At 37.0% G+C, this 14,263-nt stretch overlaps 1 protein-coding gene across 1 annotated transcript; it reads left to right on the top strand.

The window, feature by feature from the left end:
- The first annotated feature begins 6,737 nt into the window (after window positions 1-6,737).
- Window positions 6,738-13,882, top strand: LOC104232239 (proline-rich receptor-like protein kinase PERK3). The gene is made up of 8 exons (XM_009785379.2): window positions 6,738-7,096; window positions 8,411-8,914; window positions 9,980-10,351; window positions 10,528-10,740; window positions 11,365-11,736; window positions 12,255-12,498; window positions 12,573-12,720; window positions 12,962-13,882. Exons 1-8 carry the CDS (start codon window positions 7,054-7,056, stop codon window positions 13,331-13,333), a joined length of 2,268 nt encoding a protein of 755 aa, XP_009783681.1. The 5' UTR covers window positions 6,738-7,053; the 3' UTR covers window positions 13,334-13,882.
- Window positions 13,883-14,263: the final 381 nt, after the last annotated feature.

Below are 14,263 nucleotides of genomic sequence, written 5' to 3'. Positions count from 1 at the left end.
TATCCTGCCCTAATTAATGTCTTCACCCATTCTCCCCGGCATCATTTCCACAATGCCCCTCATGTACTTCTCTCATTACATATTCCATTTGTCATTGTCTGAGGTACCGTGCTAAAGGTCCACCAAACATTTTGCGATATAAATTTTCCCGAGTAAAGCGGTATTGGGCAGCTTTCAACCGTACCAATTGGGATTTCTTCTCATTCTCGGGCAAGATACCATACTGCAAAAAGTTCAGAAATTCGTTTCTCCAATCCCAAGTTAAATTATTCAAATTCACCTCACTCTTGGTTTGATTGAGTGCTGAATGAAATAAATGCACCACAACAACATTTTCTACATTTGTTGCATCTGCGACAGACGCGAGATTTGCCAACGCCATTGTTTCTGCATTTTCCTCCCTGGGTATTTGCACGGTTTTCTATGTCTGAAATTGTTTAAGAAATTCTCATACCTTTTCGAGGTATTGCTGCATTCGTGTCTCTCTCACCATGTAAGTCCTCTGCATTTGATTAACTACCAGCTACGAGTCACTTTTGATCGCAGTTTGTTCGATATCAAGTTCTCGTGCCAGTTCTAAGCATGCAATCACAGCTTCATACTCTACCTCATTGTTAGTGATTAGATAACCTTTTATTGCCTATCTTATGACTTCACCTGAGGGTGGAATTAAAACAATACCCAAATTTGCTCCTTTAACATTTGAGAAACCGTCAATAAAAAGGGTCCAAGTCCCCGAATTAGCTCCGGTAAACACTTGTAGTTCTCTTTCTGCTTCAGGAACTAGGTTCGTGCTAAAATCTGCTACAAGATCTGCTAACACATGCGGTTTTATTGCAGTTATAGGCTGATATATGATATCATATTCACTGAGCTCCATTGTCCATTTAGCTAATATACCAGATAATTCCTATTTATGCAATATGTTCCTTAGTGGGAAAGCAGTTATAACGGAAATAGGATGACACTGAAAGTAAGGTCGTAACTTTCTTGAAGCCATAATTAAAGCTAAAGCAAACTTTTTTAGGTACTGACACCGTGCCTCAGTATCTAGTAAAGACTTACTAACATATAAATTGGGGATTGTTTACCTTTGTCTTCAAGTACCAATACTGCATTTACTGCTACTTCTAACACAACGAGATAAATGAGCAATCTTTCTCCGTCTTTTAGTTTTGCTAATAGAGGTGGATTCGATAGATACGACTTTAGGTCCTTCTGAGCTTGTTGGCACTCGTCATTCCATTCAAACTGGTTTTGCTTTTTCAACACTGAAAAGAATTTAAAACCTTTTTGATGACTTTGATATAAAACTTCCCAAAATTGCTATCCCTCATGTTAATCTCTGCACTTCTTTTTTGCTCGTGGGTATATCTGGTATTTCCTCAATAGCTTTGATCTGTGCGGGATTTACTTCAATACCTCTGTTAGAAATAAGAAAATCTAAAAACTTACCTGAAGCCACGCCAAAAGCGCACCTTTCCGGGTTTAACTTCATGTTGTAATTGCGGAGAATCTCAAAGGTCTCAGACAAATGTTGAAAATGATTCCCCACCTGTGTTGACTTTACCAACATATCGTCTATGTAGACTTCCATGGTTTTTCCCAGGTGTTCTTGAAACATTTTAGTCACCAATCTCTGATACGTGGCTCCAGAATTTTTCAATCCAAATGGCATGACTTTGTAATAGTATGTCCTCCTGTTTGTGATAAACGAAGCTTTTTCTTCATCCAGAGAGTCCATTTATATTTGGTTATAACTTGAATATGCATCTAAAAAAAAACTTAAAAGCTCATGACCTGCGGTATAATCAATTAATTGATTTATATGCGGTAAAGGAAATGAATCTTCAGGACAGGCCTTATTTAAATCAGTATAGTCTACACAAACTCGCCGTTTTCCATTCTTTTTTGAACCACAACGGTATTAGCTAACTGGTCGGGGTAATTTACCTTTCGTATTGAACCAATTTTCAAAAGATTTTGTACATCATCCTGGATCACTTGATATTTGAAAGACCATTGCTTCCTTTTCTTTTGCATGACATGTGGGTGTAATGGATCCTCATTTAGCTTATGAGTCATCACCTCCGGTGGTATACCTGTCATATCTGAATGCGACCAAGCAAAATAATCTATGTTAGTACGTAAAAATTCAATTAACTTACCTTTCATCTCTGAATCAATTTTGCTTCAATGTAAACTTTTCTGTCTTACCAGACAAATAGTATTATGGCTTCAAGCTCCTCGGTGGTTGTTTTAATGTTCTCATTCTCCTCTGGCTCTTGAATCACATCGGGTCTCAAGTCCATATCAGTCTGCCCTTGCGTGTTTTCAGTTGAGGTTTGAACAACAATGTCCTCAACTGAATTCTGCAATTGCTATTTTGCATCTACATCATTGGCTATTATGCTTGCAATCACCATCGAGTTAATACTTCGTAAAGCTTGTTGATCTCTGCGGATTCGTCGGAGTCCCCACCGTGAAGGGAATTTGATAACTTGATGCAATATGGATGGGACAACATCCATATCATGAATCCATGGTCTTCCCAAAATTATATTATAGGCCATGTTTGCATCTATCACCTGGAACTTTATATCCTTGATGACCCCTTCTGCGAATGTGGTAAGTACAACTTCCCCTTTCGTAACAATGCTTGAATTATCAAACCCAGACAAGGACCGTGCTTTTGGTATGACCTTATCATTAGCTTGCATTTCATTCACCACCCTCAGTAAAATGATGTTCACTGAGCTACCTTGATCAATCAAAACCCATTTTACATTAGTATCATGTACTAGAAGAGATATTATTAATGCATCATTGTGAGGAATCATCAAGCCGTCCGCGTCTTCATCGTCAAACGTTATACTGTCGCCATCCAAGACTTGGAGGACTCGCTTTCCATGAGTGACAGTAACATTTGAAGTTTTTTTGGGGGCTGTGTATGTTACTCCATTAACCTCCTCTCCCCCGGTTATGACGTTGACTGTTCTCTTTGGTGATAGTGTTTTGGGGGTTCTTGACCGTTCTTCATGTATGATTGTCTCCCTTTTTCACTGAATAGATCAGTAAGATAGCCTTACTTTAATAAATGTTCGACCTCTCATTGTAAAAGCTTGCAATCTGTTGTTCTATGGCCATGATCATTATAAAACCCGCATAAACAATCTGGGTTTCTTTTATTCGGATCTGATCTCATTTCTTTTAGCCATCGCACCTTATCTCCCATACCTCTTAGAACAGCCACCAATTCGGAGGTGCTAACTTTAAAGCTATAATCCCTTATTCTTGCTTGTGTACTGGGATCATTGCTTCAGGCATCCCGCTCCTTTTGAACCTAGATGAAGAACTCGCGTCTTTTTGTCTTGATCTTGAATCAAAGTGCATTCTCCTATTTAGATCGAGAGTCTCGCCCTGCAGGTCCCATGTATGGCTCGTACCTATTTTTACCAGACCTCCTTTCTGATTCTGAGTGTCTCGAACCTGGTCTTTCTTCGGCCCTTGGTTGTGCGACCGTATCTTCTTCTATCCGCAACTTTGTACTATATCGATTGTACACATTGTTCCAAGTTGTTGCAGGAAATTCTGGCAAAATTTCTTTCAACCTCCTCGTGGCTTCTGAATTTTTCTCGTTCAAGTTGCTCGTGAATGCCATAGCTGCCCAATTATCAGGTACTCGAGGTAACATCATCCTCTCTCGTTGAAATCTATCTACAAATTCCCTGAGCAATTCTGTACTCCCTTATTAAACCTTGAAGATGTCTTCCATCTTTTTGAGCCCTCAAATGTGCTTTTATAAATGAATCTACAAGCTCAACAAAAGAATCAATGGAATTTTCAGGTAAAAGAGAATACCATGTTAACGCTCCTTTTGTGAGTGTTTCACCAAACTTTTTAACCAAAACTGATTCGATCTCCTGCTTGGTTAAATTATTGCCTTTCATGTTGGTAATGAACGCGGTTATGTGATCCCAAGGGTTAGTTGTTCCATCATATTTGGGAATATTTTAAACTTTTTGAAAATTGGTAAAGGTGTCGTACTTGGCTTCCAGGGTTGCTGTGAATACTTGTCAATATCTACATCTTTGATCATAGGAGGCACGCCGGGTATTTGCTCTATATGCTCGATTTGCTCCTTCAACTGTTTCTGCAAAGTTAGCACTAAACTTTGTAAACTAGAATTATTTGTTGTACCTGACCCTCCATCGTGAGATTCATCGGGAATTTCTCAAGCCTTGAATGCAGGTTCTCCTTACTTGTTGTATTAACTAGTGGAGGAGTTTGCGCTGTGTTGGGTAATCCTCTAACAAAAGCCTGTATTTCACTGTTCACGTATTCTGCAATCAATTGCTTTAGACCATCCTACTCCATGATTTGGTCGTCTCCATATTGATCATCAGCCGAAGCAAAAGAAACAAAAGAAACCGAAATAAAAGAAACAACGAGTAGTAAGAAAAATCTAAGAATAGAAAATATGAGAATACACTAGTACTATCGGTATAGAAAAGTAATTATATTCCCTACTACTCTAATACTCGACCTCTATTCCCTCATGTCAAAGGCCATGTCCACAGCAAACTGAAGATGTGTCGTGTATTTTTTAATCACTTTGTTTGCAATATGTTTTTGCAATACGAAAAATAAACTTCAATCATAATATAAATATGAAGAAACATAATTTTAGTGATAAACAATGCGGGTAACAATTCTGTTTATCCCTTGATTCTTACCTTCAATTTGTTATCTGTAATTCGAGAGCCCTAACAACGTATTCTCGAATATAGGATGATGGGAACTTCCTCAATTGGGATGTATTTGATTCCCATGAAATCGAAGAACATTCGTTAACTTCAGCGGCTTTGAAAAAGACAATATTTGATGTCTTTGATCTCTTTATAAATATTTCATGAATTTTTATGGAATTTCGAGATACTTTCAAAAAGGAATATATGGCCACTTTTATAGGTAAAGCTAGGATTTTTAGTACAGTATCCTCCAAGCTAGGGTTTTAAGTAAAGTAGCCTCCAAGAAACCCTAACAAACTCTACTTGTAGTATCTTAAATTTAGGGCTTAACCCAAATTTCATATGGATTTGATCGATAAATTTTTGATGTCTACACACCTCTCCACAATATTTCTTCATCTTACCTCTACAAAACAAGTAGATCTTTTTTTTTTGGAAGAACAAGTATAATATACTTTTGAAATTTTTAAAACTGGGAATGGTCAAATTTACGCCTTTACTTGGTGCGAGACCTTTGCTCCATTAGGGAAGAGATACATGTGATATCCGCTAACTCATATGAGTGGTTTTTGGCTTTGCAAACATATTTATGTCGTTGCTTTTTTCGCTAACAATAAGTAGGTAGCTTTGAATACTTATGGAGTTATGACTTTGGTAAAGATATGCTTAGGGGTCGTTTGGTAGGATGCATTAGATAAAATAATGCATGCATTAGTTTTGTGTATTAATAATACCTTGTTTGGTAGATATTTTGAACTTATGCATTAGTTATGCAAGCATTAGTTATACATTCTATTTGGTATTATCCTATGCATAATTAATGCATAGAAAACCATGGTATTAGCAATGCAATGGTTTTTAATGCATGCATTAGCTTAGTTAAAGACAAAATTATCCTTCAAAATTTATGCTTGATTAAAATGTGCTAGTTATTATATTAATGCAAGTTTAAAATAATCCAAATAGTGAGAAATAAAATTATATCTCTAGTAAATAAATAAATACTTAGCATATTTCTTTTTTTATAAATAAATATTTAGTTCTATATTACAATATAGGTAGACAAATTAAATTATTTTTTTTAAACTTTTTCATATTAAAACATTTCTCAACATATGTTTCTTTTAAAAAGTTAGAGTGATGGACTAGTTTTGAGAATATTTTTGTAAACAAGCAATTCTTTTAGAAAGTGTGCAATGTTTTAATATACCAAACAATGGATAAGAAATATGTCAGCATAACTAATACTAGCATAGCTAATGCAAGCATAACTAATACCATCATTACTAATACACCATATTAATCATTATTCTTATGCACTCTACCAAACGACCCCTTAGCGTATGCTTTTTCGGGTGTTACTTAAAATAAAAATAATTAGACTCTAACTTGTTATAGCGCTTTAAAATAAGGATATTAAGATATTACCAAAGTGCATCATCATATATAAGATAAATGACGACAATAAACTACATAACTTTTGAGTTAAAACTTCAAAGAAAATATCACATTTTTTCAAAAAGATTTCAGGGCAAAACGCATTACATCTCCTTTGTTGGCAATCCAGACCGTGATTGTTGATGAAAATGGCCCTAAAATCAAATACAGTACTCCTATTTTTTTTAGTGTTATATGTACATCATTCTCTTTTACAATTTTAAATTTAAGGAAATAAATTTTTTAGATCTCTTTTATGTAAAAGAGAAATCTAGCGTATGTAAACAAAGAGGTATGAACATAAAACAAAAAATAAATTTGTAAAGAGTAAAAAACCCAATGGACCCACGTTTCAAAGTGACAAAATTGAGTCTATTATTTTCTCACTTACCGTTATGGTAAGATTTTGCTATCATAGGTGCACGTTAAAAATTCAACAAAGTCGTCACAGATACCGACAACTCGAGCAGAAAAAAAAAGGAGAAAAGAAGAAATAAAAGAAAAAGTAGATAAAGAAAAATGGAAGTAAAGCTTTCAGTACTAGTACTAATTACAGAGTGAAGCCAACGACAAGTCCCCCAACCCACCCCCACTCCCACTCCCGCACCCACCCAACTGATACGAGTGAGGATTTCTCCAGCTGGAGTTTAGCCCAAAAATGATGAAAGACACCGCTAAATATGAAATTTTTTCTTTGCGAAATTTTCTAGTTGGGTTTTTGCATCCTCATTCGATGGCTGATACATGTTTTTGTTCAGAGTTTTGCTTCTTGTTATTTTAGTCTACTGGTTTTTTCGATCTAGACCGTTGGTTTTGTTCAATTTCTTCAGATCCGAACGGTGTTTATTTTCATTGGCTGTCAGCGATGTTGGACTTGGCAAAGCTACTGTTCTTCCCCCGTTGTGCTAGTGAGTTCTTCTACTTCCTTAGGTCTTAATCGTCTTTTAGGTCTCTTTTTTTTCCTTCTAATTTTTGCCAGTTGCTACCGCAGTAGTTTTCCATATAAATTGTGCAGTGAGAGCTGCTTACTGATGTCTTTTCATCGAACTTACTAGTTTGGTGCTAGTTTAGTTGGTTAATTTAGGGTTAATTACTGAAATTTAAATCTGTCTTCAAATTTGGGAAGTATTAAAATTGCTGCTGGAAGCTTGGGGTAAAAATGATATCCTGCTTTATTTTTATTTTTTGCTGAAACTAGTTATTGCCTTATTGGCATCTAATATGAGTCTTGAGCTGGCAATGAAGAGTAGCATTCCATTTCTAGAAGAGTTTGAGTTATATAGACCATCAGCGTAAAGAACTTTTTGCACTATCAGGTCACCCAAAATATTTATTGATAAGCCTCCTTAAAATGTGGGATTGTAATCGTGAAAAATGAGAAATTAAACGCTAAGAAAGAAAAATCTCAATTGATTTGTGTTTTTTTATTCATGTGCAAAAAGGAATTACCCGTACATATAAATCTGCGTGTGGCTCGTTTTTATCTCTGTAGTGTTTAGTTTGAGGGACTAGCAATTCTAGGCGGATTTGAAGGAAAAGCAGCAGCAGGTCATAGTTTGATCTGCTTGTACTTATTAGCTATATGATGTAAATTGGATAACATATACAAAGTGTATACATTGATAGCATGTCTCAACTCCTCACAGGCATAGGTTTAATAACTAGACAGTATATAATTTTTTGTGCACTCCAGAATCATCTTAGTGTTGGTTTTCACTGTTAATGAACTACTTAATTATAAAAGGAAAAAGTCAAGCGAAATTAGTTACTTCTCAATTTCAAAACAGTGTTTCCTCTTAGAATTTTTTTCTTTTGAGGAAGGTAACAATTTCCTCTTAGAATTTAAGGTTTATTAAATAGTGTGCTTCTTTTGAGAAGACTAGGACGCTGTCACATTTTCCTTCCTAATTGTGAACAAACAGAAATACTTAGACATATGTATTTGTATACTCGTGCACTACAGACACATTTTAGTTGGGCATCTCCATCTGTCACATTTGCCATAATCTCTTTCTTTTTTGTTGAGTAAATTTGTGCCGGCTGTTATTTTTCTTCCTTTTAGATGCAAACTCTTAAAGTGAGAATGGAGTAATTTATTGTGACCTACTTGGCAATTTGATCCCTGATAGATGTTACTTTGTTGTATTAATGCTATTTTTGCTGCAATATGTGCTCGACTGCTCGTTATTCAGTTTCTAATTTATGGTTAATATGAATTTCAGAGGTATCAGAGAGGGGCCAATCTTTGACGCTGAAGTATTTAACCATCTTATTTTATCTCTTGTGCGTAACAAATGCCGAGTTGCTTGATAAGCCATTGGAACAACAGCCCATCTCACCGGTCAACAAACCTGTTGAAGCACCTGGCTTACCTGATCTGCTCCTGCCGGCGAGTGTACCTGCATTTCATAGGCAACATAGAAATCATTTTCCTTCTGGTGCATCACGGCTTTGGCTAGGCCCTGCCCAGCCTCCTGATTATGGTCCTTTAGTAACTGCTGCACACCCTCCTTCCAGTTCGCGCTTGTCCAAGCCATCAATGAAGAAAAGTGGATTGGTGCCTCCTAATGCTGGCCTTGCACCTCCATCAATGAAGAAAAGTGGATTGGTGCCTCCTAGTGCTGGCCTTGCACCTCCCCATTCGGCAGAGATTGCTCCAACACAATCCAGTCCTAGTACTCTACCCGCTGGTTTGACTCAGCCACCACTTTCTCCTCACACTTCCAGTAAGAATCTTTCTTTTTAATGAATTTAAACCGAAGACCTGCTGCGGCCTAGTGTATATATGTCCTATTTCCTCCATTCCCACAAAAAAAGACAAAATAGGGAGAAGCCAGTAGTACTATAGCAGAAAATGAGAGTCATAGTTTTAGGGTTATGCATTATATTTATTGGGAAAAAAGGTTTCATAAGCGAAAACTATATAAAAAGTATCATAAACCATTTGTTTTAAAAATTAAGAGGCTGGTTGGATTTGGCTTTGGAACTGGTTCTGGAATTGGTTTTGGATGTGTAAGTTTTAGGATTGGTTTCTGGAAACAACTGTGAGCAATTGGATTAAGGTTCTAGAAGAATTGGTTTTGAAAAGTGATTGTGTTTGAATCTCTCAAGAGGGAATTTTACGCTTTCATTTGGTTAGAATTTACTAATACAAATCGACTGCATATCTTAAATTGCTGCAAAACTTGCTTCCCAGTAGCCGATAAATCATAGAACGTTACTTTCTCTCTGTATATGGATCCAACAGAGGGAACAACCAAAAAGTGAAGGGGAGGGGGAGACGGGCCATAAATCTGAAAAGAGTTCCATACCGAAATGCAAGGATCTAATGAAAAGTTTAATGTTGAGAAAACAGAATTCACTGTTGGTTTTGTTTTGCAAAAGTTGATTTCCAAAACCGTCGCTGATTTCCAAATTTGTTTTATATCCTAAGAACTCTATTATTCGGTTTCCAAAATCAGTCCTATCGGTTTTCAAACCAAACACCGCTTAAAAATACCAAAAATTATGTTAAATATTCAAAAGAAACAAGCTGATTCTCCAAGTTACATAAATAAGGATACAGGGAGAGTGATATTTCAAATATATTCCCATTGGTACAGCTTATAGGACACATTTAAACACTGACTCATTAGCGAACTATCATTTGGTGTGGATAAGTGCAAAACATATGTAAGAATCACAACCTATCTCTTTATAATGTGTCAGTGAAGGTATTCATTCTTTGCCATCCCCCTTGGAAGATATATCTCCACATTTATGTGCATCTTTTTTCTTTCCCATTTTGGCAGACTGTTGTGGGCCAGATATGGTGCTCAAACGAGGAAGCCAGGACTGCCAGTGTGTTTACCCATTAAAGATCGACCTACTCCTCTTGAATGTCTCATCAAATCCAAATTGGAAACTGTTTCTGAATGAATTTGCTTCACAATTAAGTTTAAAGGTTTCTCAAATTGAGCTAATTAACTTTTACCTGGTGGATCTATCAAAGCTAAATATATCCATGGATATCACACCAGATAAGGGAATTAGTGTATCATCTGCTGAAGCCTTTGCAATAAACTCTTCGTTATCAATGCATAAGATCCATCTAGATCCAGCACTAGTGGGTGGATATCAATTGCTCAACATTACCTGGTTTAAGCCGCCAGTTTCAGCACAAGGTACTTGCTTCTAGTTATATTTCACACCTGATGTGCAGATAATTTCCTCTAGAACAGGCTGAATATTTCGGAGAGTGTGTGTGTGTGTTTTTTTTTGGGGGGGGGGGGATTATTATTAACCCCTCAATCCCACAGGTCTTTTCATATTTGTTGACTAACGTTTCTTTGATATGCAGCTCCTCGTTCTGCTATGTCACCCGTTCAAGCAGCTCCGTGGCTGCCTTCTGCTCCTGCAGTAACAGTGTCTTCGAACAAAAGGAGACATCCAAGTTTAATTCTTATTGTTGGGATTGTTGCTGGCATCTTAATCATCACTATCATATCAACACTCTTTATTTGTTTCTGTGGATCTAATCAAAGACAGAAGAAAAGACCCCACAAAGAAACTGGTAAGTGATTGTATGTTCCATGGACTTATCAAATTATCCTGAATTTGGATCGTCTTCTTTTTAAAGTTCAACCCACGTAGGAACAGAAATTTGGATTGGTGAACAGAAGAAACAAGGATGGAAAAGGCTCTCTCTTGTTAACTTGGACTAGTGTTACTTGAGCAGTAGAAGCTTGATCAATAACTCTAGCAAACTACTTACTTTTGGTCAAATAAGACAAAAAGCAAAAATTCTGCAGAAGCTTTCATTGATCTTTTGTTCAGAAGTAATGTTAAAACGAAGTTCTCCCTATCTGCGAAACTTTGGTTTGCATCTGACGTCTTGAGCTCTCATAATTTCCTGTATGAGCTACTTAAAATGGTTATTATACTTAAACTGGTGGCTTAAACCCACAATGCTATACTTGAGCTACCAGTTCCCTTTGAACCAAAAATATCTTAAAATGGCTGATATATTGAAGAAACTAGAATTGAAGCTATTTTTCTGCTAACTAGAAATATTTTTATAGGTTCTTTTAATGCGCGATGTTGAAACTATAAATGGAGATGTTTTTGTTTGTACTTGTTGCACCACCTAAGTCTCTTTACTTTATAAAAATTCACTTGTATTTTGATTTCTTGATAGCAAAACCGATACGTACGGACGCTGTTCCAACTGAGGGATCATTTCCTCATCCAACTAGTACACGGTTCCTTCCATATGAAGAACTGAAAGAAGCTACAAATAACTTTGCACCATCTAGTATACTTGGAGAGGGCGGCTTTGGCAGAGTTTTCAAGGGTGTGCTGAGTGATGGTACTGCTGTTGCAATAAAAAGACTTACTAGTGGAGGCCAACAAGGAGGTAAAGAGTTTCTAGTTGAGGTTGAGATGCTTAGTAGGCTGCATCACCGTAATCTGGTGAAACTTATTGGTTACTATAGCAGTCGTGAGTCCTCACAGAACCTACTGTGTTATGAGCTTGTTCCAAATGGGAGTTTGGAGGCTTGGCTTCATGGTAAGTTTTTTGTGACTTTATCTTTTGTCAACTTTGCAACTAAATAGCTACAATATCTGCCTTGCTATTTTAGTTTGTAATTTGCTTACCTGGTAAGAAGTCACATAAAGGAAAGGTAACTCCAACTATCAACATATTCAGCTTTCCTTATATGGCCTGTCTATTGGAGATGAATATGAACTCTCACATATGTTTTGAAAGTCATTACAATGGTTCTGAGCTATTCTACCATTACCCTAAAACTTGGAGTGGATATTTAGATTCTATAGCAGGTTAGAGTATGTACAGATCCTTCAAGTCTCATTGCTATTCTCGTGAATAAACGAATTTGCGTGTCTTGGGCCCAGGAAAAGAAATCAAGCCTGCTCCTGGGGAGGTGTTATTTAGAAGTTTAAGTGAACTGTTAAAAGTGTCCTCTTTCTAACAGTTTAAGTTTCTAGACAAGGTGGTCGCACAAATCAGCGTTGTGACCTATTCAACTTATCAAGGAGTTTAACAATTGCACTTGCTTGCTGCAGGCCCTTTAGGATTAAACTGCCCACTGGATTGGGACACAAGAATGAAAATTGCGCTTGATGCAGCGAGAGGACTTGCATATTTGCACGAAGATTCTCAACCTTGTGTTATCCATAGAGATTTCAAAGCATCAAATATATTGCTTGAGAACAACTTTAATGCTAAAGTTGCTGATTTTGGCCTTGCAAAACAGGCCCCGGAAGGCCAGGCGAATTACCTCTCGACTCGTGTTATGGGCACATTTGGGTTAGTGTTTCTTCATTAACACATGCTTCTCTAAGATAAAAGATTGACTAATTTGGAAGCACTGTTTTGTGCAGGTATGTAGCCCCTGAATATGCCATGACTGGGCACCTACTGGTAAAAAGTGATGTGTACAGCTATGGGGTTGTCCTCCTTGAATTGTTGACAGGAAAGAAGCCTGTAGATATGTCACAACCATCTGGACAGGAAAATCTTGTTACTTGGGTAAGTGTTAGTTGTTGGTACTTTCTTATACTATTACATCTCTTACTTCAGATCATACAAGTGTACTTGCACACCTTCTTTTTTTTTTGAAATGGTAACAGAGTTTTTGTGCACTTAGTGATCTTCAGAATTCATGTCTCCATTTTTCCCCTTTTGGTACTTTACAAAGAAGCTTATTGTGTTGTCATTGGACTCTCTTTGGAAAAGGCTGTAAAAAGAAAGGGCTGTATTTTGTTTTCAGGCCAGACCAATACTTAGAGACAAGGATCGTTTGGAAGAACTTGCTGATTTAAGGCTTGAGGGAAAGTACCCAAAGGAGGATTTTGTGCGGGTTTGTACAATTGCTGCGGCTTGTGTTGCTCCGGAAGCTAGCCAACGGCCTACAATGGGAGAAGTGGTTCAGTCTCTCAAAATGGTTCAGCGGGTAACTGAGTACCAGGATACTAATATAAATTCAGGCACTCGACCTAACATAAGGCAGTCATCTACAACATTTGAATCAGACGGTACCTCGTCTATGTTTTCTTCTGGTCCTTACTCTGGTTTGAGTGTGTTCGAGAATGACGTATCTCGGGCAACTGTATTCTCAGAAGATCTTCATGAAGGAAGATGAACATTATTGGGAAGGCCTTCCAATGCTTCAAACACTCTGATCTTCGATCGTAATGCAGCAGAACGGGAGAATTTGAAGTGGGTTGGCAGAAGTGAGACCCTGCACAGTGGATCTGGCAATGCTTTGGAAAATCTATTGGTTTGCTTCATCCCCTGTAGAGAGCCCATTGTTCATTTTTTCCAGTATGGCCATTCTCTACTTGTTGGATGAGAGCCTGTATATATATATGTATCGGTTGATATTTGATGGCAGTGGTTCAGTTGAAGGGGGATATAAGTTGAATTTCTTTTTCTGAAGTTTCTTTATCTGTGTGATGCCCCTTGTGCAAATTCCTCTTTATCCTCAAATTCTGTAACTTTTAAGGACTGTATCACTTATCGTGGATTCTCCTTACAGTATCCTGGATAGCAAAGCAAAACTCAACTGGATAAAGAATTGTCTAGGGTGTCAGTGAGAACGAGTATTTTGAGATAGTAAAAATAGTGGTACGGTACCTTGAGTTTGTAAAAACTATGAGCACTTATTTCATGGAAAAATATGTTTTTTGAAGTGCTACCAAAGTGTCTTAAAGTAGTTTCAGTATGCAACTTTTGCTACTACAGGAGCTTTGAAGCTGTTATAGCTTTAATATTAGGAGATAGGATCACCTACTATTAGGTCGTCTCCAGTATACGATTTTGCCTTACTATTAACTGATGAAAGTTTAATACTTTCCTTAGATGATATTACTATTTTAGTAATTTTGTGATAGCCTACTTTATTATACAGATTAAAGAACAAGTTCCAAAAACTGCTAAAGATCCTGATAATCAACAAATTGTGCGGAAACAACTTCATTCAATCTGAAAAAAATTACTGTAATATTTTAGTACTTAATTCATAGGGAATGGATTAGTATTTGTCATCAAAACCGCCTCGGGAGAGAAATCA

The sequence above is a fragment of the Nicotiana sylvestris genome, chromosome 9 (genome assembly GCF_000393655.2).
Source record: "Nicotiana sylvestris chromosome 9, ASM39365v2, whole genome shotgun sequence".
Lineage (NCBI taxonomy): Eukaryota > Viridiplantae > Streptophyta > Magnoliopsida > Solanales > Solanaceae > Nicotiana > Nicotiana sylvestris.
The sequence above is the reverse complement of the archived record's forward strand: the minus strand, read 5'-3'. Positions and strand labels throughout refer to the sequence as shown.